This window comes from Podarcis raffonei, chromosome 5, assembly GCF_027172205.1.
Source record: "Podarcis raffonei isolate rPodRaf1 chromosome 5, rPodRaf1.pri, whole genome shotgun sequence".
NCBI classification, from domain to species: domain Eukaryota; kingdom Metazoa; phylum Chordata; class Lepidosauria; order Squamata; family Lacertidae; genus Podarcis; species Podarcis raffonei.
The window spans coordinates 15,367,248-15,391,044 of NC_070606.1; the positions used below are offsets into that span (position 1 = coordinate 15,367,248).

Below are 23,797 nucleotides of genomic sequence, written 5' to 3' on the forward strand. Positions count from 1 at the left end.
TCTCCGCTGTCCTGGGGGCTTTTAAAATGCTGGCGGTCGGGAGGAAAGCCCTCCTGTCCCCGGAGCTTGCGGGGTGGGAGGTGGGGAGAAGGGCTTTTCTTCCCACCGCCAGCCTTCAGAACAGCCTTCTGAAGGCTGGCGGTGGGAAGAAAAGCCCTTGTCCCCCCCCCCCAGCCTTCAGAAGAGGTCGGGGGACAGACTGTCCCCGGACCTGGTCTGAAGGTGGTTTCCATAGGAATGCATTGATTGATTTTCAATGCATTCCTATGGGAAACCGTGCTTTGCAAGACGAAAAACTCGCAAGAAGAAAAAACTTGCGGAATGAATTAATTTCGTCTTGCGAGGCACCACTGTAATGCCCAAACTCCCAATGAACAAGCAGAGTGCTTTCTCAAGAGCATGTTCTGCCAAAATGTTTTCCAGAAAGAGGATTGCTCCCTAATTCATGTGAACGCACACATTTGCCCTCTTTGGAACAGAATCATATGCAAAGTATTGTTATCTGAGCTAGTGAAATTCCAGTTCATAGGATACCCAGGGAAACTTGTCTGACTTCATACTGTTGCACATGGAAACTTTCCAAGGAAAATCCTAGGTTGCATCATAACAGCAAATGATACGACTGCATTTTGTCCTACGCTGGGTTTGCCTTCCTGCCTCGTCGTCCTTAAGCAATATTTACACTAAGAAGACATCTCCTAAACGCCAGTGCACAAATGAACCGGCCTTTCTGCAAAGCACCACGTAACCTTGATAGTGCCAAAAACAAAGAGCACTTTTTTAGCATTTCCCATAGGTGTTCAAATTCTTTTGCATACATATCACAGGCAAGGGCTCTGTAAGGAAGGCATGTGTCACATCAAGAAGGAGGCAGGTGCCATCAGCTTCTTGCTGCTGGGATGCGGATGATTCAGAAAAAGCATTTTGAAATGAATGGGTAGTCTGGAAGAGATGAAGTTGTGCAGTAAATTGAAGGATGTGGCGGGGGGCGGCAGCAGATTTGTATACCTGTATACCTGAAGGAGCGTCTCCACCCCCATCGTTCAGCCCAGACACTGAGATCCTTTTGGCGGTTCCCTCATTGCGAGAAGTGAGGTTACAGGGAACCAGACAGGGGGCCTTCTTGGTAGTGGCGCCCGCCCTGTGGAACGCCCTCCCACCAGATGTGAAGGAAATAAGCAGCTATCTTCTCTTTAAAAGACATCTGAAGGCAGCCCTGTTTAGGAAAGTTTTTAATATTTAATGCTGTTTTGTTTTTAAAATTTGATTGGAAGCTGCCCAGAGTGGCTGGGGAAACTCAGCCAGATGGGCGGGGTATAAATAATAAATTATTATTATTATTATTATTATTACTATTATTATTATTATTTTGTTATTTGGAGTGGTAGGTTAGATGGGAGAGAAGAGAGCTTTTTGAAAGCAGGCAGGCGTTGCGCAGAGCAGAGCAAATTTGGGAGAAGAGGAGGCCAAGCCAGTAAGGAGGCAGTGAGGATGTGACAATAGCGAGGCTGGCTGTGTGCATTATGGCTGCTTCTGGCCGTGTGTGTGTGTGTGTGTGTGTGTGTGTGTGTGTGTGTAAACAACTGGTGAGTTTCATGGGAGGAGGGACGGCTGCGTTTTGCCAGCCCCCTTAGACTTCATTGGTTCCCATAATAGCGTTGATTTGCATGTCAGGCCAGCGCAGCTATGAAGGGGGGGGGGAGAGAGAGAGCCCTCTGAGTGTGGTGGTGTCAGCGCTCGCTGTTGTTCGACAGTGTAAAATTAAATTAATAAAGCCCCCAACACCGGATAACATAACAGGAAATTAATGGCTTTTACTGTCGTTCCGATGCAGTCATTTGCAACCCAGCTTTCCGCACCAAAGCCTTCATAAATGCAAGCAGTTTCTCTAAACAAGCATAGTTAGGAACTGCATGCAAGGTAATCTCTTTTTTTTCTTTCTCCCTTTCCCCACCCACCCTTCTCTCCCCCCCCCTTTTTTTCTTTTGCCACGCTTGTGTCCTTTAAGCTAACGAAATCTTCTGTTTTGGTAGAGGATGGATGCTGCAGGAGGCTGGCCCTACCGCCACAAATGGGGCCGGGAAGCCAGACAGGATTCCACCCTAAAGCCTGCGGGGCGATTGACCCCAGGGGATGCCTGTTCCTTTCAACAGAGCTCCACCTTGATGGACGCCTAGGGGGTGAGCCTATTTTACTGCAGGTGGCAAAGGCAAACAGCTTTGCTGATTCTCCTGCTGCTGCTACTACTGGGGAAGAAAGCTTTGTGGGGCGTGGGACAGAGGAGCATTCTCGTTCATGGGCCGGCAATATACCACTGTGTATCTTATGGGCAGGGACGCAGGTGGCACTGTGGGTTAAACCACAGAGCCTAGGACTTGCCGATCAGAAGGTCAGCGGTTCGAATCCCCGCGACGGGGTGAGCTCCCGTTGCTCGGTCCCTGCTCCTGCCAACCTAGCAGTCCGAAAGCACGTCAAAGTGCAAGTAGATAAATAGGTACCGCTCCGGCGGGAAGGTAAACGGCGTTTCCGTGCGCTGCTCTGGTTCGCCAGAAGCGGCTTAGTCATGCTGGCCACATGACCCGGAAGCTGTACGCCGGCTCCCTCGGCCAATAAAGCGAGATGCGCGCCACAACCCCAGAGTCGGTCACGACTGGATCTAATGGTCAGGGGTCCCTTTACCCTTTACCTATCTTATGGGCAGGAAAGGAAGCACACCAGCTCTTAATGTTTTAATTATGTTTTTATAGAGGTTGGAAGCGGCTCAGAGTGGCTGGGTACAAATAATAAAACGATATATATATATATATATATAGATATATATATATATATATATATATGATTTTTATTAGTTTTTTGAACATATCATTTTCGACAGTAATTAAACATACTTTTACATCTTATTCAATTTTTTGACTTCCATCAATCCTGCCTGAAAATTTTCCAATCTAATCTCTCAGTATGCATTTCTTATCTTCCCTATTACATTTCAAACTCATAACCAATATCTCTATCTTTTTCTACTTTGTAACCCTTCGTATATTTCCCCTTAGTCCTACTAGCGTAATTTGTTGATTACAGTTGCTCTTCAAATAATTCATCTACTTCTTCCGATCTTCTGTAAAGCTCTGGTCCCGCAGGTTTCGAATCCTTCCTGTCATTTTGTCCAATTCTGCGTAGTCCATTAATTTTGTCTGCCATTCTTCTTTTGTCGGAATTACAGTGGTGCCTCGCAAGACGAAATTAATTCGTTCCGCAAGTTTTTTCTTCTTGCGAGTTTTTCGTCTTGCGAAGCACGGTTTCCCATAGGAATGCATTGAAAATCAATTAATGCATTCCTATGGAGACCGCTTGCCAGGCTGGCAGTGCGGAGAAGGGCTTTTCTCCCCACCGCAAGCCTTCAGGACAGGTACGGGAACAGAGGGGAAGGCGCGCAGCGCTTCTCCTCTGTTCCCGGGGCTTGCGGTGGCAGGAGGGTTTTTCCTCCCCACCGCCAACATTCAGAACAGCATTCTGAATGTTGGCGGTGGGAAGGAAAACCCTCCTCCCACCACAAGTCTTCAGGACAGCCATCCGAAGGCTGGCGCGGGGAGAAGGTCTCTCTGCCCCACCGCCAGCCTTCGGAGGAGCCTTCCGAAGGCTGGCGGTGGGGCGGAGAGACCTCCTCCCGCCGCCAGCCTTCGGAGGAGGTCCGAGGACAGTGGGGAAGACGCGCTGCGCTTCCCCGCTGTCCCGGAGATTTCCCTATGGGCTTTCGTCTTGCGAAGGAAGCCCATAGGGAAATTCGTTTTGCGAAGTGCCTCCAAAACGGAAAACCCTTTCGTCTAGCGGGTTTTTCGTCTTGCGAGGCATTCGTCTTGCGGGGCACCACTGTACTTCTTGTTTCCATTTCTGGGCTAACAATACTCTTGCCGCGGTTGTTGCATATTAAAACAATTTAACATCTTGCCTATTAATGTCCTGACCTATAATATCAAGTAAAAATGCTTCTGATTTTTTAAAAAACTTTTATCATTACAGTGGTACCTCAGGTTAAGTACTTAATTCGTTCTGGAGGTCTGTTCTGAACCTGCAACTGTTCTTAACCTGAAGCACCACTTTAGCTAATGGGGCCTCCTGCTGCCGCCGTGCTGCCAGAGCACGATTTCTGTTCTCATCCTGAAGCAAAGTTCTTAACCTGAAGCACTATTTCTGGGTTAGCGGAGTCTGTAACCTGAAGCATATGTAACCTGAAGCGTATGTAACCCGAGGTACCACTGTACAGTCAAACCTCTGCTCCCAAACACCTCCTTTTTGGAATGTTCCGGCTCCCGAACCCCGAAAACCCGGAAGTAAATGCTCTGGTTTTTGAACGTTTTTCGGAAGCTGAACATCCTGCATCCTTCAGAAGCCACCGGCTCCTGCAACCATTCGGAAGCCGTGCCTCAGTTGTCGAACATTTCAGAAGCCGAATGGGCTTCCGGAATGAATTGTGTTTGACAACCAAGGTTTGACTGTATTACACGAAAAAGGCTGATGTGGGAGAACTTTCAGGTGGAATTGTGCCCCAAATTCATGAAAGGCAGCCAGGCCTGTTCTACGACTTCGGGACAAAATGTATGCAAGCGTACAGAGCAGCAACCCTGAAATAAGTTGGATCACTTTTGGTGTGGAGGGGCTTGTCAGCTTAGTATTCTGCTCAGTATCTTACTTTACTGAATATACCCCCCCACCTCCCCATACACACCAAGCCAGGTGTCCTTCGCATGACCCAATATGTTACAAGCTAAACATAGTTTTGAATTTATTATTCATTCATTTGTTTGTTTCATTAGTTTCAGGATAGCTTGGTTGTTTCAAGTGTGGTGTTGATGACGCCAAGTTTCATAGACTCTTAGAATCGTAAGAAGGGGCCTACAAAATTCATAAACAGAACAAAACAGCAAGTTAAAAACAAAACATCCATTTCAATAAGAACGCTTCATCTTAGTCCCTAAACCCTTTTAAAGAAGATTTTACATTGCTGACTGAACTCTTCCAATGTGGTGCATTGTCAGGAAGATTATTCGACAGCTGTAGGGCAACGGCAGAATCGGGCCCTGCTGGGGTGACTCTCAGCGAGGCTCAAGCTGCAGGTTCATAAACTTCTCCGTCAAAATTGGAATTCACCTGCCTCAATTTTCAGTCGAAACTTGGCATTCTGAGTTCAAAAATCTGCAATCCGATTAAAGAAATAAAAGCTGAACTCAATTCAAATTTATCTCTTCTTAAACTGCAGTGAGGTGTCATCACCTTTCTCTCTCCAGAGAGAACTGCCGGTCAGATTTCTGTGGTGCTATGGCAGGCCAAAAAGTGAAGTGTTTCAGGTCAGCCAAGATCGGGATGAGGCGATCTTGGAAGCCAGTAGGCTCTCATTTGGTATTCTGTAACTTCCTTCTCTGGCGCGGCTCCCCTGAGCAACTTACTGCCTTGTGCCAGCCAGCCATACCTCAGGCGCTTTTTTTTAATACTCCTTGCACTGAGTTTGCAGATTCATTCTGCAGTCTTTAACATATAGGCAGTCTGCGTATTATTTACAAACGATCTTCATTGAGATGCTTATACACTTCATTACATGGTGCCGCTCTCCTTTTGTCAAGCTCATATTTGCATTATTTCATGTGCTTCATTAAGTACGCATTTATTTATCCACGGACCGTGGAAAATGCGCCAATCCCCCAAAAGAAAGCCTAAAAACACTTACTAGGGAATAAAAGCCTCATTGAAGACCATGGGGCTTACTTTTGAGTAGACATGCATAGGTTTGCACTGCCAGCTGCTGATCAAATCCTTATCAGTGGATGCAGGGCGTGCGTTCCAATTTGGGGAATATTTGACATTTATATCCTCCGCGAATGACACCCTCGATCCTGGGCGCGTAGCTGTACGTATTTCTAGTCTACATTGTGAATCGTGCCTTCAAAAATAATTTTTAAAAGCTCGTGAAGAGTTGGATAATTCCAACAAAGGATCGTCTTCATCAGCACCAACCTTGTCGTTTCCAAAGGGGGTTTCGGATTCTCCCCTGGGTTTTCTGAGGTCATTTGATCCTCAAAAAAAAAAGGATGAACATTTTTGCTTGCATTTTGCAGAAGGCAAAAAATCATTAAGAAGCCACAACTGTAGTGTAGGAAGTAAAATCCTTCCCCCCCCTTCCTCCCTGTTGACTGAGTCAGCAATCAGATTACCCCCACCAGTTTAAAGCAAATGGTAGACCTTTCACAGACCCTCCAAGTGTCCCTATATTCCAGGGACAGTCCCGGATTTTCAGAAGCCATCCTGGTTTCTGATTTGATCCTGGAATGTCACGCTTTTCCTTAGGCTGTCCCTATTTTCATCAGAGAAATGTTAGAGGATATGAAGTTATGCAACCCCCAAGCCAAGGAGATAAGTGACTATACAATCTTTAGAAGACATCTGAAGGCAGCCCTGTACAGTGGTACCTCTGGTTAAGAACTTACTTCGTTCCGGAGGTCCGTTCTTAACCTGAAACTGTTCTTAACCTGAAGCACCACTTTAGCTAATGGGGCCTGCCGCTGAGCCGCTGCCACACGATTTCTGTTCTCATCCTGAGGTAAAGTTCTTAACCCGAGGTACTACTTCCGGGTTAGCAGAGTCTGTAACCCGAAGTGTTTGTAACCCAAGGTGCCACTGTAGAGGGAAGCTTTTTTTAATGTTTAATGTTTTGTTATGTTTTTATATATGTTGGAAGCTGCCCAGAGTGGCTGGGGCAGTCCAATCAGATGGGCAGGGTATAATTAATAAAATTATTATTATTGTAATCAGTGTAAAGGATTGTAAAGGTAATTGGTAAAGGTAAAGGTAATTGGAGTGTAAAGGTAAAGGGACCCCTGACCATTAGGTCCAGTCGTGACTGACTCTGGGGTTGCGGCGCTCATCTCGATTTATTGGCCAAGGGAGCCGGCGTACAGGTTCCGGGTCATGTGGCCAGCAGGACTAAGCCGCTTCTGATGAACCAGAGCAGCGCACGGAAATGCCGTTTACCTTTCCACCAGAGCGGCACCTATTTATCTACTTGCACTTTGACGTGCTTTTGTACTGCTAGGTTGGCAGGAGCAGGGACCGAGCAACGGAAGCTCACCCAGTTGTGGGGATTTGAACCGCCGACCTTCTGACCGGCAAGTCCTAGACTCTGTGGTTTAAGCCACAGCGCCACCCACATCCCTTCGATTATGGAATAGGATGTCCCTATTTTCATTGGAGAAATGTTGAAGGGTATGCACGCCTGGTGCGCCTCATACGATCTGAGAGCCATGCATTTGAGAGGAACCCGCGCCAGGGGAACTGTGTGTGATTGTACATACCCCTTCAGCACATTCTGTGGGGTTTGGTACCTAGGTAAAGCTGCTTCTTATGTGTTGATAAAAAATATGTGGGAAGCCTATTTTTCTGGGGGCATTTCTGGGGTCGGTCACATGGGAAATTGGGACAAGAATCCCTTTCCCCCTTACTCCTTGGACAGTTTGCTTGAGGAAGGGTCCCTAGAATTTGAATCGCTGGTGTTGTTCAGCCTCTTGTTGGGCCCAAAGCGTGTTGTGGGGGGGGGGGGACCGGGCCTTTCTGCGCAGACTGGGGCTAGCTGCTGTGAATGACAAGCGCTGTGTATTGATCGTTTTCTAAACTCGTCCCAGCCGATAGAAGGTAATTAATGACTCCATTTGCCTCAGTACCAAGGAGAACAATTGAGTTTGAAACGGCAACAACTGGCAGTGATGTGAAAGCCCCCCCCAAGGGGGATATCTCGGAAAGACGCTGACTGGCCTTGGCTGCTTTGGGACACAGGAGCACAGCTGAGGGAGAAAGAGCTTTGATGGTGGGGGGTAGGAAGCAACAGAGAATGGGGTAGAGGGAGAGGGAAAGTTTGGGACAAGCGGGGGCTTATATTAGCTGGTTAATTTCAAAAAATAAGGAGTGCTTTGGAGCAGTGATATCTGTTTGTCTTGGTTGAAGATCTCCCTCAGGCCACTTCCACTCACAAATCTCTCCCTTTGAAGCGCTGTAGGCTGCACTAGTCCCAGGGGAGAGTGTTTAAATGTAGAACCATGCTGGTTTCAGACCCTCCAAGTGTCCCTGTTTTCCAGGGACAGTCCTGGATTTACAGAAGCCATCCCGGTCTCTTTTTGGATCCCAGACTGTCCCGCTTTTCCCTAGGACACCCCTATTTTCACTGGAGAAATATTGGAGGGTATGAAATAGGACGTTCCTACTTTCATTGGAGAAATGTTGGTGGGTCTTCTTCTTCTTGGGGGAACACTCGTAGCCGAGTAAGATTGACTTCCATAAACATAAGTCCATAAGTGACTGTGGAGGCCAATTCTGGATCCACACGTCCTTCCACAGTGGGGACATAGGTTTCTGGGTGGTAATTGATCATTCTGAGGGTTTACCAAGCATGCCTTCCTCTTAGCACGTTTCTCCCTTTCATCCTGAGTTCGAGTGTTTTCAAAACCCATGACGCCTTTAGTAAAGGCTGTTATCCAATTGGAGTGCTAGCAGTGTTTCCCAGTTGTCAGTGTTTATACTGCATTTTTAAAAGATTTGCCTTGAGAGAGTCTTTAAGTCTCTTTTGTTGACTACTAGCATTATGCTTAGGGACGCGGGTGGCACTGTGGGTAAAAGCCTCAGCGCCTAGTGCTTGCCGATCGAAAGGTCGGCGGTTCGAATCCCCGCGGCGGGGTGCGCTCCCGTTGCTCGGTCCCAGCGCCTGCCAACCTAGCAGTTTGAAAGCACCCCCAGGTGCAAGTAGATAAATAGGGACCGCTTACTGGCGGGAAGGTAAACGGCATTTCTGTGTGCTGCGCTGGCTCGCCAGATGCAGCTTTGTCACACTGGCCACGTGACCCGGAAGTGTCTCCGGACAGCGCTGGCCCCTGGCCTCTTGAGTGAGATGGGCGCACAACCCTAGAGTCTGTCAAGACTGGCCCGTACGGGCAGGGGTACCTTTACCTTTAGCATTATGCTTACAATTTTTAAGACCGGAATTGAGTAGTGCCATGCTAGTTTGCACTTGCCAGAATTGCTGCTGCTTTACCTTCATGTGTTCTGCGAAGTGCAACATAGTGAGGATCTCAGCCACAGAATATGTTTGCTTACCGTCTGGTAGGCCTGGAACAGAACTGGGGCCAGTTGTAGACCCCAGGACGTTGATATGCCAGGGGTCTTTTCTGCTGTTTCAGACAGCAGGCCAAGCCAGCTGGAAACATGCCATGGGCCTCAGCCCTTAGAGAAGTTCTAAACACTGGAGGAAGGAAAAAATGTGTAAGGTTTGAAATATGGCAACTTTAAAACAAGTAGTTGGGGAGATCTCTTATTCTGTGACATCAGCTGGGACACTACAGAATCTCAATTGTCACAGTTGTCAGGCGGGATATAAACTGGATGGATTTGTGCCACAGAAGGCTGCTTATTAGTATTCAGAATCTGACGGTTCGCCATTTTGGGGGCCCTTAGGATTCATAATTTTCAAGTTCGCTTTCCCATGCTCGCAGCTCCAACGCACAGATAGGAAGCTTGCCTTCAAACCATGGCTAACCAAGCATTTGAATCCATGCCTCATAGATCTGCCTCAAGCTCTTTATCCATTAACAGAGGGTGGGAGCTGCAGAGTGTTGCACCGGCTTCCCTCGGTTAGCATAATTTATTTTCCGTGCAGAATATAAATTTTAGTATTCTGATGCAGAAAATTTATTTGGTGTAGAACCTGAATTTCCTTTCTCGTGGAGTATGAACAGCATCCATGCCTTACTTGCTGTCTCATCTTCTCACCTGTGTCTGTTGGATCTTTGGGGCTGCAATCCTGTACTCGTCTACTCAGCAGTAACCCCACTGGATTCCCAGAGACTTGCTTGCAGCCAGATAATTGTGTGTAGGGCTGCCTCTCCCTCCATCTCTCTCCTTCTCTCTTTGTATGGGGGCCTGTCGCATTTGATGTCCTAAGTTTGTGTGCAGAGCGGGAATAACCCCCAGAACAGAACTATCAGTGGGACATGATTGATCAATTGAATTCCATAGCGGCTGAAAAATGTGGGATTAAGTAGTGTATTATACGCACAATGAGTTGAGGCATGATGTTCATTTCAAGTTCATTTTGCCGGCCCTCTGCCACCAGATCAGGCAATCAATAGGGGCAGCAGATATCATATATCACCTCTCGCCGTACGAGGGAGAGCACCATAATCTCTCGCAAATTTAGAGTGACAGATTTGTCAAGATCTGAAGGGCCCTGAATAAATGAAGGGAAAGAGAAGCTTACAGTGGCTTGAGAAAGCTCAGGTTTCAGCTCCTGCAAACAAAGTCACAGTGTACACATGCACATTTTATACACCGGCATGAATGCCCTATGTGGAATTGTAGATACAAAAGTGGCTGCAGCAGATTGCATTAATTAGATTACAGCGCAGTTTGTGCTGCCCAGAATGGAGATGATTTAGCACTCAGGTTCCAAAGCTTTTAGGAGCAATATAACAACAACAACAATAAAAGGTAGGTAGGTGTTTGTGTGTTCGTTATTTCTCTATCTCTGGTGCCATTTGAGTTACCCAGAACCTTTAGTAGACAGGAAGGAATGAGACAGCAACCAAAACAGACAGAAAACCATTTTATAATTGCTGTTAGCCTTGCCCCAAGTCACCATTCAATGCCTACTTCGTGTTTTGAATTTCATGTATGGGTTGTTTAGGGCAAAGCATGTAAACGACTTGTAGATCTTCATGTATGGTGACTGCGACTGCACATACCTGGAGCATGTGTGATTGTCACCCACATGTGGGTGCTGTCTGGGTGGCAAATTCACCCCCTTTCATCACAAAGTCATCGCCATCAGCTGGGCCTGCAGCTAAACGGGTGGATGACTCTCATCCAAATCTGCTACGTTCAAATCCATAGCCTAGGGAGGATCCTGGGGTACAGATTGGTGGAGCATTTAAAAATGCAGGCACAAATCAGACCCCAAGACCTAGGGTTGACGTAAATGATTCAATGAGTGCTACCTGAAAGACCTGGCTCTATAGGCGTGTAAGGCCCTAGAATTAGGCTTCTTGGCCATTTTCCACTTTCCACTGGCGTTATTCTGAAGCCTCCAGAGACAGACAAGCGTTTGTTCATTTATGGTGCAATAGCCTTGTTGCCAATCGGATGGGGATGCACACATGTAAATAACTGTATTGCACATGTTGGCAAATGCTACCAGCACTAAGGTCTGCTACTTAATTGGAATATGGATTGACAATATCTCCTGGGTGGAGAAAATCCCTGCATGCAGAGGATGGCTTGATTCCCACTCCTTGCTTATTGCTACCTGATGCCCTTGGACAACAGTGCTCAAGTTGCCGGCTTCCTCCCAGGGCAGGATTTAGGTTTGATGAGGCCCATAGCTACTGAAGGTAATGGGGCCCTTTATATGTCCAGCTGTCCTTTGCCAACAACAAATTGTCGCTGTTTTTTTGTGTTGAATATATGCTATATGGTAAGGGATGCGGGTGGCGCTGTGGGTTAAACCACAGAGCCTAGGACTTGCCAATCAGAAGGTCGGCAGTTCGAATCCCCGCAAAGGTGTGAGCTCCCGTCGCTCAGTCCCAGCTCCTGCCAACCTAGCAGTTCGAAAGCACGTCAAAGTTCAAGTAGATAAATAGGTACCACTCCGGCGGGAAGGTAAATGGCGTTTCCGTGCGCTGCTCTGGTTCGCCAGAAGCGGCTTGGTCATGCTGGCCACATGACCCGGAAGCTGTATGCCAGCTCCCTCGGCCAGTAAAGCGAGATGAGCGCCACAACCCCAGAGTCGGCCACGACTGGACCTAATGGTCAGGGGCCTCCTTTACCTTTTTATGCCATATGGTAATTTATGGACCTAATAGGTATCTAAAGCCATTTGCAGATGCAGAATGAAGGCACCCTATATATAGAAATGAGCAAACCAGTGATATTTAAGAGAGCAGGGGCCCGTGACTTACATCACAGGAGCCTACAAAACGCTGTTGCTGTTTGTAGGTTTTATATTATTTGTTTTTTATCTTATATTTTGGAAATGTATATCCAGGTGTTTTTTTCCTTTACATTTTTTTGGGGGCCCCAAGAGAGTGGGGCCCTAAGCTATAGCTTGTTTAGCTTATACGTAAATCTGGTACTAGGGATGCGGGTGGCGCTGTGGGTTAAACCACAGAGCCTAGGGCTTGCCGATCAGAGGGTCGGCGGTTCGAATCCCCGCGACGGGGTGAGCTCCCATTGCTCGGTCCCTGCTCCTGCCAACCTAGCAGTTCGAAAGCACGTCAAAGTGCAAGTAGATAAATAGGTACCACTCCAGCGGGAAGGTAAACGGTGTTTCCGTGCGCTGCTCTGGTTCGCCAGAAGTGGCTATGTCATGCTGGCCACATGACCCAGAAGCTGTATGCCGGCTCCCTCGGCCAGTAAAGCGAGATGAGCGCCGCAACCCCAGAGTCGGCCACGACTGGACCTAATTGTCAGGGGTCCCTTTACCTTTACCTTTAAATCTGGCACTGCTTCCTCCCTATCCCAATGTGGCTTTGCTCTTTCACGCCTGCTGTCCTCCGCAGCTTCCCATGTTGATCTTGCCTGAAGAGGTGCTAGGATGTGCCCTTCTCTCTGCTCCCTGGGCCCTGATAACCCTCCTGCCTTTGTATCTCCTCCTGTCTCCCACAATCGCACAGTGGAGGCCGTTCAATAAATGTAAGCTACTCCTGGCTCACAGGGTGGCGGCGAGGTACGCATTTGAATACATTGATTTGTCCATTTGTATTTAGTCCTCTGGAGAGAGAGGAAGGGGGCTTGAAGATTTTGGACCAAAGCTGGTGACTTTCCAGTGCGCTGTTTCACATGGCAGTCGTCCGGGCTTTTTCTGGCCTGCATGTGTGTGGCGGGGAGGGGGAAACCCCCCAAACATGGCTTTCAGACAGTCCGTTCTGGCGAAGCAGTGTGATGTATGGGAAGAGAAGGCAGAATGTCAAACAGACTTTTGAACCTGAAATGTTATATAGATTATTTCTCCCCGTTGTATAGATTAGGTGGAGCGAAATTCATGCTTGTCCAATAACTGTCATTGCCACCCTTCCACTCCTCCTCCTCGACTGCCGCCTAATTCATTTCTAGAGCATCGTCCGCATTCCTCCCCTTGCTTTTCCTTCGGGTTAGGAGCAGCTTGGGCATTGAGGCACCCCGGACGGGGACCTGGCTGGCTCCCAATTGCCTCTGACACCGTGGGGTCGTCTGCATTTCTCCTTGTGGCATGGCTTGAAAGCACGGGTCCTATCGGTTTTCTGCTTGCCTAAGTGCACCAACTCCTAGGGGCAGAGGGGTCTTCAGCCCCCTCGGTGTTTTCTGGCAAGGCCCCTGTGATGTTGAGAAGGAGGAGGAGGAGGCCAAAGGCAGCACTGTTCAATGGTTGGCTCTTTCTGGGCTCAGCGCTTGGCCTCCTCCTGACAATTTGGTGCCACACGTATGACGCCACACATGTACGACACGTGCTGCCCCCACCCCCAATCCTGGATGCAAGATGCTGCCTCTGCACTTGCCCCGGTCGTTTCCAAGGGAAAACCCACTCTTTAGTGATCGATCGGAACAACTGGCAGTCCAGGGGAAACCTGAATTGCCCTTTGCTCCGATTGAGCACTAAAGAGCAGTTTCCCCTGCTGGTTTGGTGGGGGGGGGAGCAGCAGGAGAAGAGGAAGTGTGGAAAGCCCTATGTATCTGCATCCCAGAGACTCTTTGTTTTCAGGCTCCTTTCTCCTTTCGCTTGTCCACTGCTGCACCTGTCACCAGAAGGCATGCAACAGCCTAGAATCAGCCATTTCCCTTAAGCCAGACCAAAAAAGGTATATTATATTTACCCAGAAATGACTTAGGGATTTATGCCGGTAGTTGCCTAGTAGTCACCATGTGCCAGTCTAGGTTTTTAAAAGCGTTAACATAAGAACAGCCCTGCTGGACCAGGTCCTAGCCCAAAATCCTCACAGGGTCCGATGCCTGTCCCTACCTACAGATACATTTCAGACTTTTTCATATACTGTTTCATGGCCCACTGAGCTGCATAAAAGGTAAAAAAAAATCACCTTTCTTTGAAACTTTTCTGAGGACCTATGTCAAAAGACGCCTGCTTCTTGGGAGAAGGGCAATGACAGGCCTAGACAGCATCTTGAGAAGTAGAGACATCACCTTGCCAACAAAGGTTCGTATAGTTAAAGCTATGGTTTTCCCAGTAGTGATGTATGGAAGAGAGAGCTGGACCATAAAGAAGGCTGATCGCCGAAGAATTGATGCTTTTGAATTATGGTGCTGGAGGAGACTCTTGAGAGTCCCATGGACTGCAAGAAGATCAAACCTCTCCATTCTGAAGGAAATCAGCCCTGAGTGCTCACTGGAAGGACAGATCCTGAAGCTGAGGCTGCAGTACTTTGGCCACCTCATGAGAAGAGAAGACTCCCTGGAAAAGACCCTGATGTTGGGAAACATTGAGGGCACAAGGAGAAGGGGACGACAGAGGACGAGATGGTTGGATAGTGTTTTCGAGGTTACCAGCATGAGTTTGACCAAACTGCGGGAGGCAGTGGAGGACAGAGGTGCCTGGCGTGCTCTGGTCCATGGGGTCACGAAGAGTCGGACACGACTAAACAACTAAACAACAACAATGTTTCTCTAGCTTCTTGATGGTGTTGCTGAGCCATCCCAAAGTACAAACTCTGATCTTAGGCGCAAATCTAGAAAAAAAATTAAGGATGCCAGCATAAACATGTGCTTGCATGTCTCCCATTGCAATCACTAGGACTTAGAAGGGCTTGTTTTTGACTGGTTTGTGCCCATTATTCCTTCTGCCGACCCTCCTGCTGTGAAGTCTACAACTGAATAAAGGCATGAGTGGAACCCATGGATTTTGAGCGTTTTTTTGGGGGGGTGTCAGTGATCCCCAAAGCCCACTCTATGGAAATGAGGAAAGGTAGTTTAGCTCCGGCTTCCTCCCTACCCCCCACACTGAATGAGAATGTCGGGGAGGGTGAGGAAGCAGGAGGCTGCAAGCTTGCACTAATCAATATGTAATATTGTCCATGGTCTTACAAGTGATATTGTATTAGGTTACTGTATATAATGCAGTATTGATTATATCATATTGTATAATCACATCTAAACTGACATGTATAACAGTCAGGAGGGAAGTGGCCACTACCGTAGGCCACAATGGAGAAGCAAGCTTTGGACTGCAGGCTCCTTGCGGTAGGAAGCCAAGAGACAAAACTATAATCTCTATAGTTTGGCTGCTGAATAGATGCTGCTGAAGACCCCCCTGGTTGTCACAGGGAGGAAGAGAACAGTGCAAAGTCCACAACACCCTCACAGACCTGTCATATCTGTCCAACAAAGCTGTTCTTTACGACAACTTGAAATCTGAACAGCGATTCATCTCTAGGCATTTGATGTTGTATCTCTGTAAGCGCAAGCCAACTTGGAATTGGGGGTGTGTGTGTGCTGTCTGAGGTCCCAGATTATTCCCTGCGCAGGGAGGCACGCACAAACTCGCACCCTTCCGTGCCTGATAACCGGATGCAGAAGTTGGTGAGGATTGCAATAGACAGAGCCTGACGTGGGAAGGGGATGGGCGATTCCTCAATAACGAATCAAATGTAATTATTTGGTGGTCTGTTTACCTTGGGACAGGGATGTTGGGGCTTGTTTTGAGATCTCGTTATGCAATGGGCAATGCAAATCTACTAAAAAAAAATCTAAATATGGCTGCATACATGTAGTACAAAGCTGTTTTCTATCAAATTTGTCTAGCATAGGTTGAAGGTGGTATATGAACAGCAACTTGAGACCTTAGCCTGACAGAGTGCACATACAAGTAGGATTAAGAAACAGAGAATTTCTGCCCCGGGGCATAGTAAAGTGGAGCTTTTGTGTTCAGGAGGTAGTGCCCAGCTTGGTGTGCTCTGCCCAGAGAATTTGATCTGACGCAAAGTGTGCGTGTGTGTCTATTTGTGTCACAGACAGAGAGAGAAAGATGTGTAGACTAATAGGACTGCAGACATGTGGGTTGAGGTGGGGGAATCGCGCCAGCAGCCTTGAGTGGATGGTTTTTTGTTGTTTTCAGAATGTGGCTCATTAAGTGATTATATGCATTTGGAATATTGTACAAAAACTGCCCTTATGCAGAGCACTGGAGAGCATTGCTCTGAAAGGCCACCCCTTTCTGTAAAGAGGTACAAACTGTTTGTATCCTGTATGAGCAAGTGTCCTATACTCTCCCCTCCCCACTTTCTTTCTTTCTTTCTTTCTTTTTTGCTACATGGTATGTAGATTGGGTGATTATATATATTAAAGAGTAGGAATAATCAGACTAAGGAACTAAGCCTAATTCTCCACAGCCCAGATTGCACTAGGCTGATGCAAACAGCCCCAAACACCAAGTGAAACGCCATCTCTAGCACAGAGGACAAGTTTGTGCAGACTGGGCTTGGTTCTGAAGCCTCGATGTTGTCCTCTAAAAGGGGTGGACAGCCCGCACAAAGACACTTGGGAGACGGGCCTGGGATCTGGAGCGAACGTCGCCAGGTTCCCAGACCCTCTTGCCCAGAGAATTGAGAAGGAGACATTGGGTGCTTTTGGCAAGAGAGAGACGACCCTCACTAATGCCCTGTTATCTCTTCCTATGTCTCGCAGAAGTATCCGAGGGCTCAGTCCCCAACGGCGATTCCCAGAGCAGTGTGGATAGTTTGCGGAAGCACCTTCGCGCCGACACTTTCACGCAGCAGCAGCTGGAAGCTTTAGATCGGGTCTTCGAGCGTCCTTCTTACCCTGATGTCTTTCAGGCATCAGAGCACATCAAATCTGAGCAGGTGTGGACCCAGCTTGGGCGGGGGGGGCAGGGGAGAAAAGCATTTGGGCTACATGCAGCTGCAGAAGCTGTTTCACTCCTCCTTACCGTATTTTTCGCGCTATAACACGCACCAGACCACAAGACGCACCTAGTTTTTGGAGGAGGAAAACAAGAAAAAAAAATCTGAATCTCAGAAGCCAGAACAGCAAGAGGGATCGCTGCACAGTGAAAGCAGCAATCCCTCTTGCTGTTCTGGCTTCTGGGATAGCTGCGCAGCCTGCATTTGCTCCATAAGACGCACACACATTTCCCCTTACTTTTTAGGAGGGAAAAAGTGAGTCTTATAGAGCAAAAAATACGGTACTTCTTGTACTTGCCTTACTCTGCATTTACAGACCTCGAATCGGTTTCCTAATCACCCCTTCCCCCCAGGGAACTGTAGCTGCGTGAGGGGGGAACAGCCTTTCAACAAGGCTCTCATGCCCTCCCCGCACTACAGTTCCCAGAATTCTGTGGGGGAAGCCGTGACAGTTAAATTGGCGTGAAACGAACATGAGTTTGTGGTGTAAATGATGTATCCATTTTCACATGCCCACCCTCCCACTTGGCATACTTTTCTTTGTGAGTCCCCACACTCTTTTAAAGTTGGTCATATCTGCATCTGTGTCAAAAGAACGACAGGCAGACAAAAACTCATTTGAGTCCATGGCATGCACGCATCATTTGCTTCCCCAGTTGTCACCACACCATAGCTGTCAACTTACAGATTTGAAAATAAGGGACCAGCAGCCTCAAAAATAAGGGATCAGCAGCCAAAATAAGTGATTTTCAGAGCACAGCTATGTTCAACTTCTGAGCCCCTCCCAGCCAAAGGCAGAAAGCCCAGCCAGCAGCCAAACAAAGCCTCAAGCAGTGGTTCCCACAGCGCAGCAACCTGGCAAAGGGGATGCAGCAAGGAAAACTACCGTCACCTCTCCGCAGCCGATTTGATCGGCACAAGGCATGCAAGCTCAACCCCCCAGTCATTCTTAGACTCCTTCTTGGGTGAGCAACGCAGCCAAGCAACACAGTTGGAGCCTCCCTCCTCCCTGGCCGGCAGGGAGGGAGGGAGAGGAGCTGCTTCCTTGGAAACCCGGGAAATTTAAGGGACATCATCAATAAGGGACAACAGCGGGACACGGCGCTGGGATAAGGGACTTTCCCGCCAAATAAGGGACAGTTGACAGCTATGCGCCACACACTTGTGCAAAATCTGCCTGCATGCTCACACACCCAAGCACACAGAAAGCACATCTCCAACTTACTGTTGAAAGGTGCTGGCGTGCCCACTTTGTCCTTTAAGGTACATGGAAATGTGATGCAGAAATACTAGCATGCAGGCACATTTGCTAGAGAAGTCTTGTGTCTTCTGTAGCTCCCCTCCCTCCCAATAGATTGGTTCTTTTCATGCCTCCTTTTGGAAACAGACACACATACTGCTTTTCGACAGTATTGTTTGTACACCTTGAGGCACCTTGGATGATAATGTTGAAGGCAGCCTGTAACTCACATCCACGCTTACATCACTTTGGGAACTGCACACTTCCTGCAACGCTCTTCAGACAATCACAGCCACTCAAACACACCATTTAGGCATTTGTGTGAACACACACGCCTTCCCTTTGGTTATTTGATCGTGTAAGGACGCACCCAAAATATGTACACGTGCACTCTTGTTTGTGCTCAACAGTTGTGTCCTAAAGACAGCAGTAGTCTATATTTTTCCATCTGGGATACACAAATGAAGGCTACTTTGGAAGATTCAGTGGACCAGATTCTGTGCACATTACCTATAAGACATCAGTGTAATTTTTGTTCTCATTAAGGTCACAGACAGTTAATTCCCTTCCCCGAGTAGGAACTCCAATAGAAGATGTCACAGCTGAGTGTAAAAACAGTATCTCTTGCACAGAGCTTTAGATAGATGTTTTCTAAAAGGCTAGTCCTTTGAGTGGGTTTGTTTAAAAAAAATATTTAATTGATTTGTATACCACCCTTCAATAAGTATTTCCTGGGAAGTGTTCTCTCTCTTTCTTTCTCTCTCTCTCTCTCTCTCTCTCTCTCTCTCTCTCTCTCTCTCTCTCTCATACACACACACACACACACACACACACACACACACACACAAAATAAATAATGAATAGATGAAACATTTATTGTAAAATCATGATGCAATCTGTAGCATCATTTTATTTTTATCCTCCGAGAAAAGAAAAAATGGGCTCCCAAGTTCTATTTTAATATTGTAGAACAGTTATCAGAGGACCTGTAAATTCTCATTCTGTTCCTGTGCATAGTAATACAGGACTGTTGGGTTGCAAAAACGAGAGATGTGTTGTTGTTGTTGTTTTAAAAAATAATAATGTCAAACTTTAGACAAGGAGGGTTGAGGAAGCCGAGTCACTGACTAAAATGCTCACCTTTGATTTAACAGACCCTTCAGTTTACACAGAATTCTTCTTTTGAGTTTCCTAACGGCCAAACAGAGCTTCCTTGTGCCATCTTCCAACTGATGATGGTGGTGGTTGTTGTGCCCTTGTCAGAGACAGGACACAACCTGTGAGGATGCAGATTTGATATAGTTCAGCAGGAACTCCTCTTTCAGTTCAGCCCAGCCAGCAGAAGCTAAGGACTTATGCGGAATGAATGGAGCGTTTTTCCCTTTGCTTGATGCCAAGCCCAAGCGCTGCTTTGGAAAGCCCTGTCCCTCCTTCATCTTTACCTGCCTCCCCCAGGCTTGCCTTTTATTCCCCAAGTGGTTTGCCTTTAACACAAAGATCAAAAGTCTTTTTTAAATCACCCCAAGCGGTAAACCAACAATGGAAAGTGAAGGAGAGGTTGGCTTTAGGCTCCTGCTATCCCCGAGTCCCTGAGTTTATTACAATGAATAACCTTTATTTACTTTCATTAGACTATTAAACACCAGCACAGTCATTCTTCCCCCAGAAACTCTGAATGGGGCCCATAAAGCAAATCCAAAGCCTAATTGAGTTCATTTTAATTTCTCTCCGATCACAGCGAATTACTCCAGTGATAAATCAGGGGGCAGCCTCACCCCCAGCAGAAAGCCTAATTTGCAGCTAATTACAAAACTGATTTCTACAGGAAGATCAATACAAGAAGGAATTGGAAATGACTAGGCAATCGCGGCTGGCCAGGGAGGGCGGCAGGAGGAGGGCAGCTCTCTGGGAGCTGGCATGGAAAGCGGGGACAGGGAAAAAACAAAGCAAAAAGAGCAGAAAATCAGTTTTAATTTAACCTAATATTAATCAGAACAACTTTTCCTGCTTTTTTTTCTTCCTCCTGTAGTCTCTCTGGTTCCTGTGTCTGGTTTGGAGGCTGCCACAATAAAAAGGCAATTACCACTGCCTTTTGGACAGGACACCCTTTTCAAATGCAATGAGTTTTCCCCCTCCCACCCTTCTGTTAGCCATGTGGCCTGCCCCCACCCCAATTTCATACCCCAATGCACAAGGGTTGGGGGAAGCAAGAAAGAAGCTCTTTTAAAATAAATAAATAAATAAATAAGAAAGAGAGAGAGAGAGAGAGAGAGAGAGAGAGAGAGAGAGAGAGCGAGCTCAAGAACGACTGTGGGGACAAGCTGATCAGCAAGCAAATCCCACCCTTTGTCACAATGCAAACACCCCCAGAGGACATTTTCTGCCCCTAGCAGAACCTTTTTTCCACACTCTGCAGTCGCCTTTCCACACTCTACAGAGAGAACAGTCAAGTTTTCTGAATCTGCCTTTCAAAGAATGAAGGGGGTTCTCCCAGCCAAACCTCCATCTTGTAGCATCTGCTGGGGAAACCCAACAGAATCTGGCCAATAAGGGAAAAGGAAATTCATAGGCAAGAGGAGGTGGGCTTGCGGGGGGGGTGCTGGCCAGAGCTTGCCCTTCCTCTGCTTTGTGCCCTCCTTCTTTGCTCCCATCTGTGCAGGGACCGCGTTGCACCTCTTCCTAACTGTCACCCCCTCCTCCCATCTGCCCACTGTTCCCTTCCTTCCAGCCCTTCAATAGAGAGCTTTCTTTTCTCTCTTCCCTAGGGTAATGAGTACTCCCTCCCAGCTCTGACCCCTGGTCTTGATGAAGTCAAGTCAAGTCTATCCAGCTCTGCTAACCCAGACCTGGGGAACAACGTGTCAGGACCCCAGACATACCCTGTAGTGACTGGTAAGTTACGAGCGCAGAGGCCGGAGTCAAAAGCTTTTTCTTTCCTATTGTCATTACCCCGCTTCTGTTTTTCCCAAAACCATGGCGTGCTCCCAAAACAGAGAGCCAAGGAAAGGGACCTTGAAAAAGATGGGAAGAAGGGAGGCAGGACTCTGAACCAGTTGAACCAGTTTACTTGATTCACCCCTGTCCTGCCTTTTGGCCCCCTAAAAGGTAAAGGGACCCCTGACCATCAGGTCCAGTCGTGGCCGACTCTGGGGTTGCGGCGCTCATCTCGCTTTACTGGCCGAGGGAGCCGGCGTACAGCTTCCGGGTCATGTGGCCAGCATGACTAAGCCGCTTCTGGCGAACGAGAGCAGCGCAAGGAAATGCCATTTACCTTCCCACCGGAGCGGTACCTATTTATCTACTGGCACTTGACGTGCTTTCGAACTGCTTGGTTGGCAGGGGCAGGGACCAAGCAACGGGAGGTCACCCCGTCGCGGGGATTCGAACCGCCGACCTTCTGATCGGCAAGTCCTAGGCTCTGTGGTTTAACCCACAGCGCCACCCGTGTCCCCTTTGGCCCCCTAGACTCACAGAATAAATAACTAAACGTTGAAATACCAAATGAAGTCATTTGAACACTTTATAAACTTTTTAAAAAAGCACAAAACTCAGCAATAAAATCCAGCTAGCCCACACTGAGCTAAAACTTGCCAAACCATAGCTCGTCCAAAAGGCCTTTTGAAACCATAGTCTTAACAAAGCATCAGAAGGCTGTGTCTTGGGGAACGAGGGCAGGTGTGCTGTAACTGAGAGAGCCCTGTATTTTTGTGGCCACTGTTGTATTTTCTTCCATTGATATCCCCGCATTCCTTCCATCATGGAAGCCAAGACGGTGCACAGGTGGTCCCTAGGCAGTCACCTCTCCCATCCAGGTACGGAGCATACCCTGGGACTACTGGTTATGATAGCCAGGCATTTGGTGGCAGCATCTAATTAGATCTAGGTATATTTGTTAGAAGGGTGGAGGACATATTGAAGCACATGCTTCCAGAAGTATTCAAGTTCCAAGGTAAGAATTGGCACCTTGCGTCTTGCCTAGACAATAGCCAGTCACCAGATAACAGGCGTTGGGTGCTGTTGATGCCCACTGACAGTTAATGATCTGGGCTGGATACATGTTCTGCATGGTCTTCCAAAGCAGCCCTACACAGGGCACATTGGTGTCATCGTCCAAATACGATGTTACCAGAACTCGAATGAAAATGGCCAAACGACTGTAAAAGGCCATGGATGCTACTTCAATATCCTGATGTGAAAGCTGGATTCAGGAGCAAACCCAACTCGCAAAGCTGCTGCTGCTGCTTCAGAGACTGGGACCTCAAGCAGAACTTGGGTCCTCAGGTTACAAGAGGACTAATGTCCCTTAGCATCTCCGTCTCAAAAAGGATTGTTAACCCAGACAATTGCATGCCAAGGCTTTGTGCCTCCCATCACCCCAACCGACTGCATATAGAATAAGGACAGCACACACTTGACTTTGGATTGAATAAGGCCACAGCTTTATTGAATACAAATGAATTTTGTTTTGACTATGGCAGACCAACACGGCTACCTTTCTGTAAATGAAAGAGGTTTAGCATAGGCATAGGGTGACCATTAAGTTCCAGTCCGCCTGCTGGGTCAATCCAACAAGGAAAACCAGGTGGTTGCTTCATTAGGTCTGCCCCCAAGGCCAGCCCTGTGTCCAAGCCTGCCTAAGGTAAAGGTAAAGGGACCCCTGACCATTAGGTCCAGTGGTGGCCGACTCTGGGGTTGCGGCGCTCATCTCGCTTTACTGGATCGAGGGAGCCGGCGTACAGCTTCTGAGTCATGTGGGCAGCATGACTAAGCCGCTTCTGGCGAGCCAGAGCAGCGCACAGAAATGCTATTTACCTTTCCGCCGGAGTATTTATCTACTTGCACTTTGATGTGTTTTCAAACTGCTAGGTTGGCAGGAGCTGGGACTGAGCAATGGGAGCTCACCCCATTGCAGGGATTCGAACCGCCGACCGGTCGGCAAGTCCTAGGCTCAGTGGTTTAACCCACAGTGCCACCCACGTCCCCCAAGCCTGCCTACCATTGGCCAGTCATGCAGGCAGGCTTGAATCCAGCTCCTGATAGGTGCAGGGGTGCTTTCTGCCCCCTCACCTGTTCAGGCAGGATCCCAGCGACCTGAGCCCCCTTGTGGGGCCTGTGTGATGCCACATGACGCCCGCCCTGTGGAACGCCCTTCCAGCAGATGTCAAAGCGATAAACAACTACCTGACATTCAGAAGACATCTTAAGGCAGCCCTGTTTAGGGAAGTTTTTAACGTGTGATATTTTACTGTATTTTTGGTTTCTATGGAAGCCGCCCAGAGTGGCTGGGGAGGCCCAGCCAGATGGGCGGGGTATAAATAATAAATTATTATTATTATTATTATTATCATTATTATTATTATTATTATTATAATGCTGCCTCACCAGGGAAGGTGAGTGGACTCGCTGATCCAGATTGCAATGCAAAGAAGCTACTCCACCACCTGGATTGTATTCAGGTGTCATCAGGAAGCTGACAGCAGCTCATTACAAACCCACCCACAATTTCTCCTTTCATGTTGACTAGCTGTACATAGGAGTGGACTTTTGCATCTTGTGTGGTGAGGAAAGTGCCAAAAGTATACTTTATGCATGACAGCCGGACCTTTAACCTTGTGGATGCTGAGCT

At 47.7% G+C, this 23,797-nt stretch overlaps 1 protein-coding gene across 24 annotated transcripts in view; it reads left to right on the top strand.

The window, feature by feature from the left end:
* PAX2 (paired box 2) overlaps positions 1 to 23,797 on the top strand; it is a 154,000-nt gene that overhangs the window by 95,619 nt on the left and 34,584 nt on the right. For 10 of the 24 annotated variants that reach the window (XM_053387963.1, XM_053387939.1, XM_053387944.1 and 7 more), the window contains 2 exons: positions 16,696 to 16,871; positions 20,937 to 21,063. The exons of 3 other annotated variants lie outside the window; for them this stretch is intronic. In XM_053387963.1, coding sequence (XP_053243938.1) covers positions 16,696 to 16,871; positions 20,937 to 21,063 — 303 coding nt within the window. Of the gene's footprint in view, positions 1 to 2,033; positions 2,181 to 16,695; positions 16,872 to 20,936; positions 21,064 to 23,797 lie in introns of all 24 variants that reach the window. 11 more of the 24 variants (XM_053387947.1, XM_053387941.1, XM_053387952.1 and 8 more) reach the window with 3 other exon arrangements.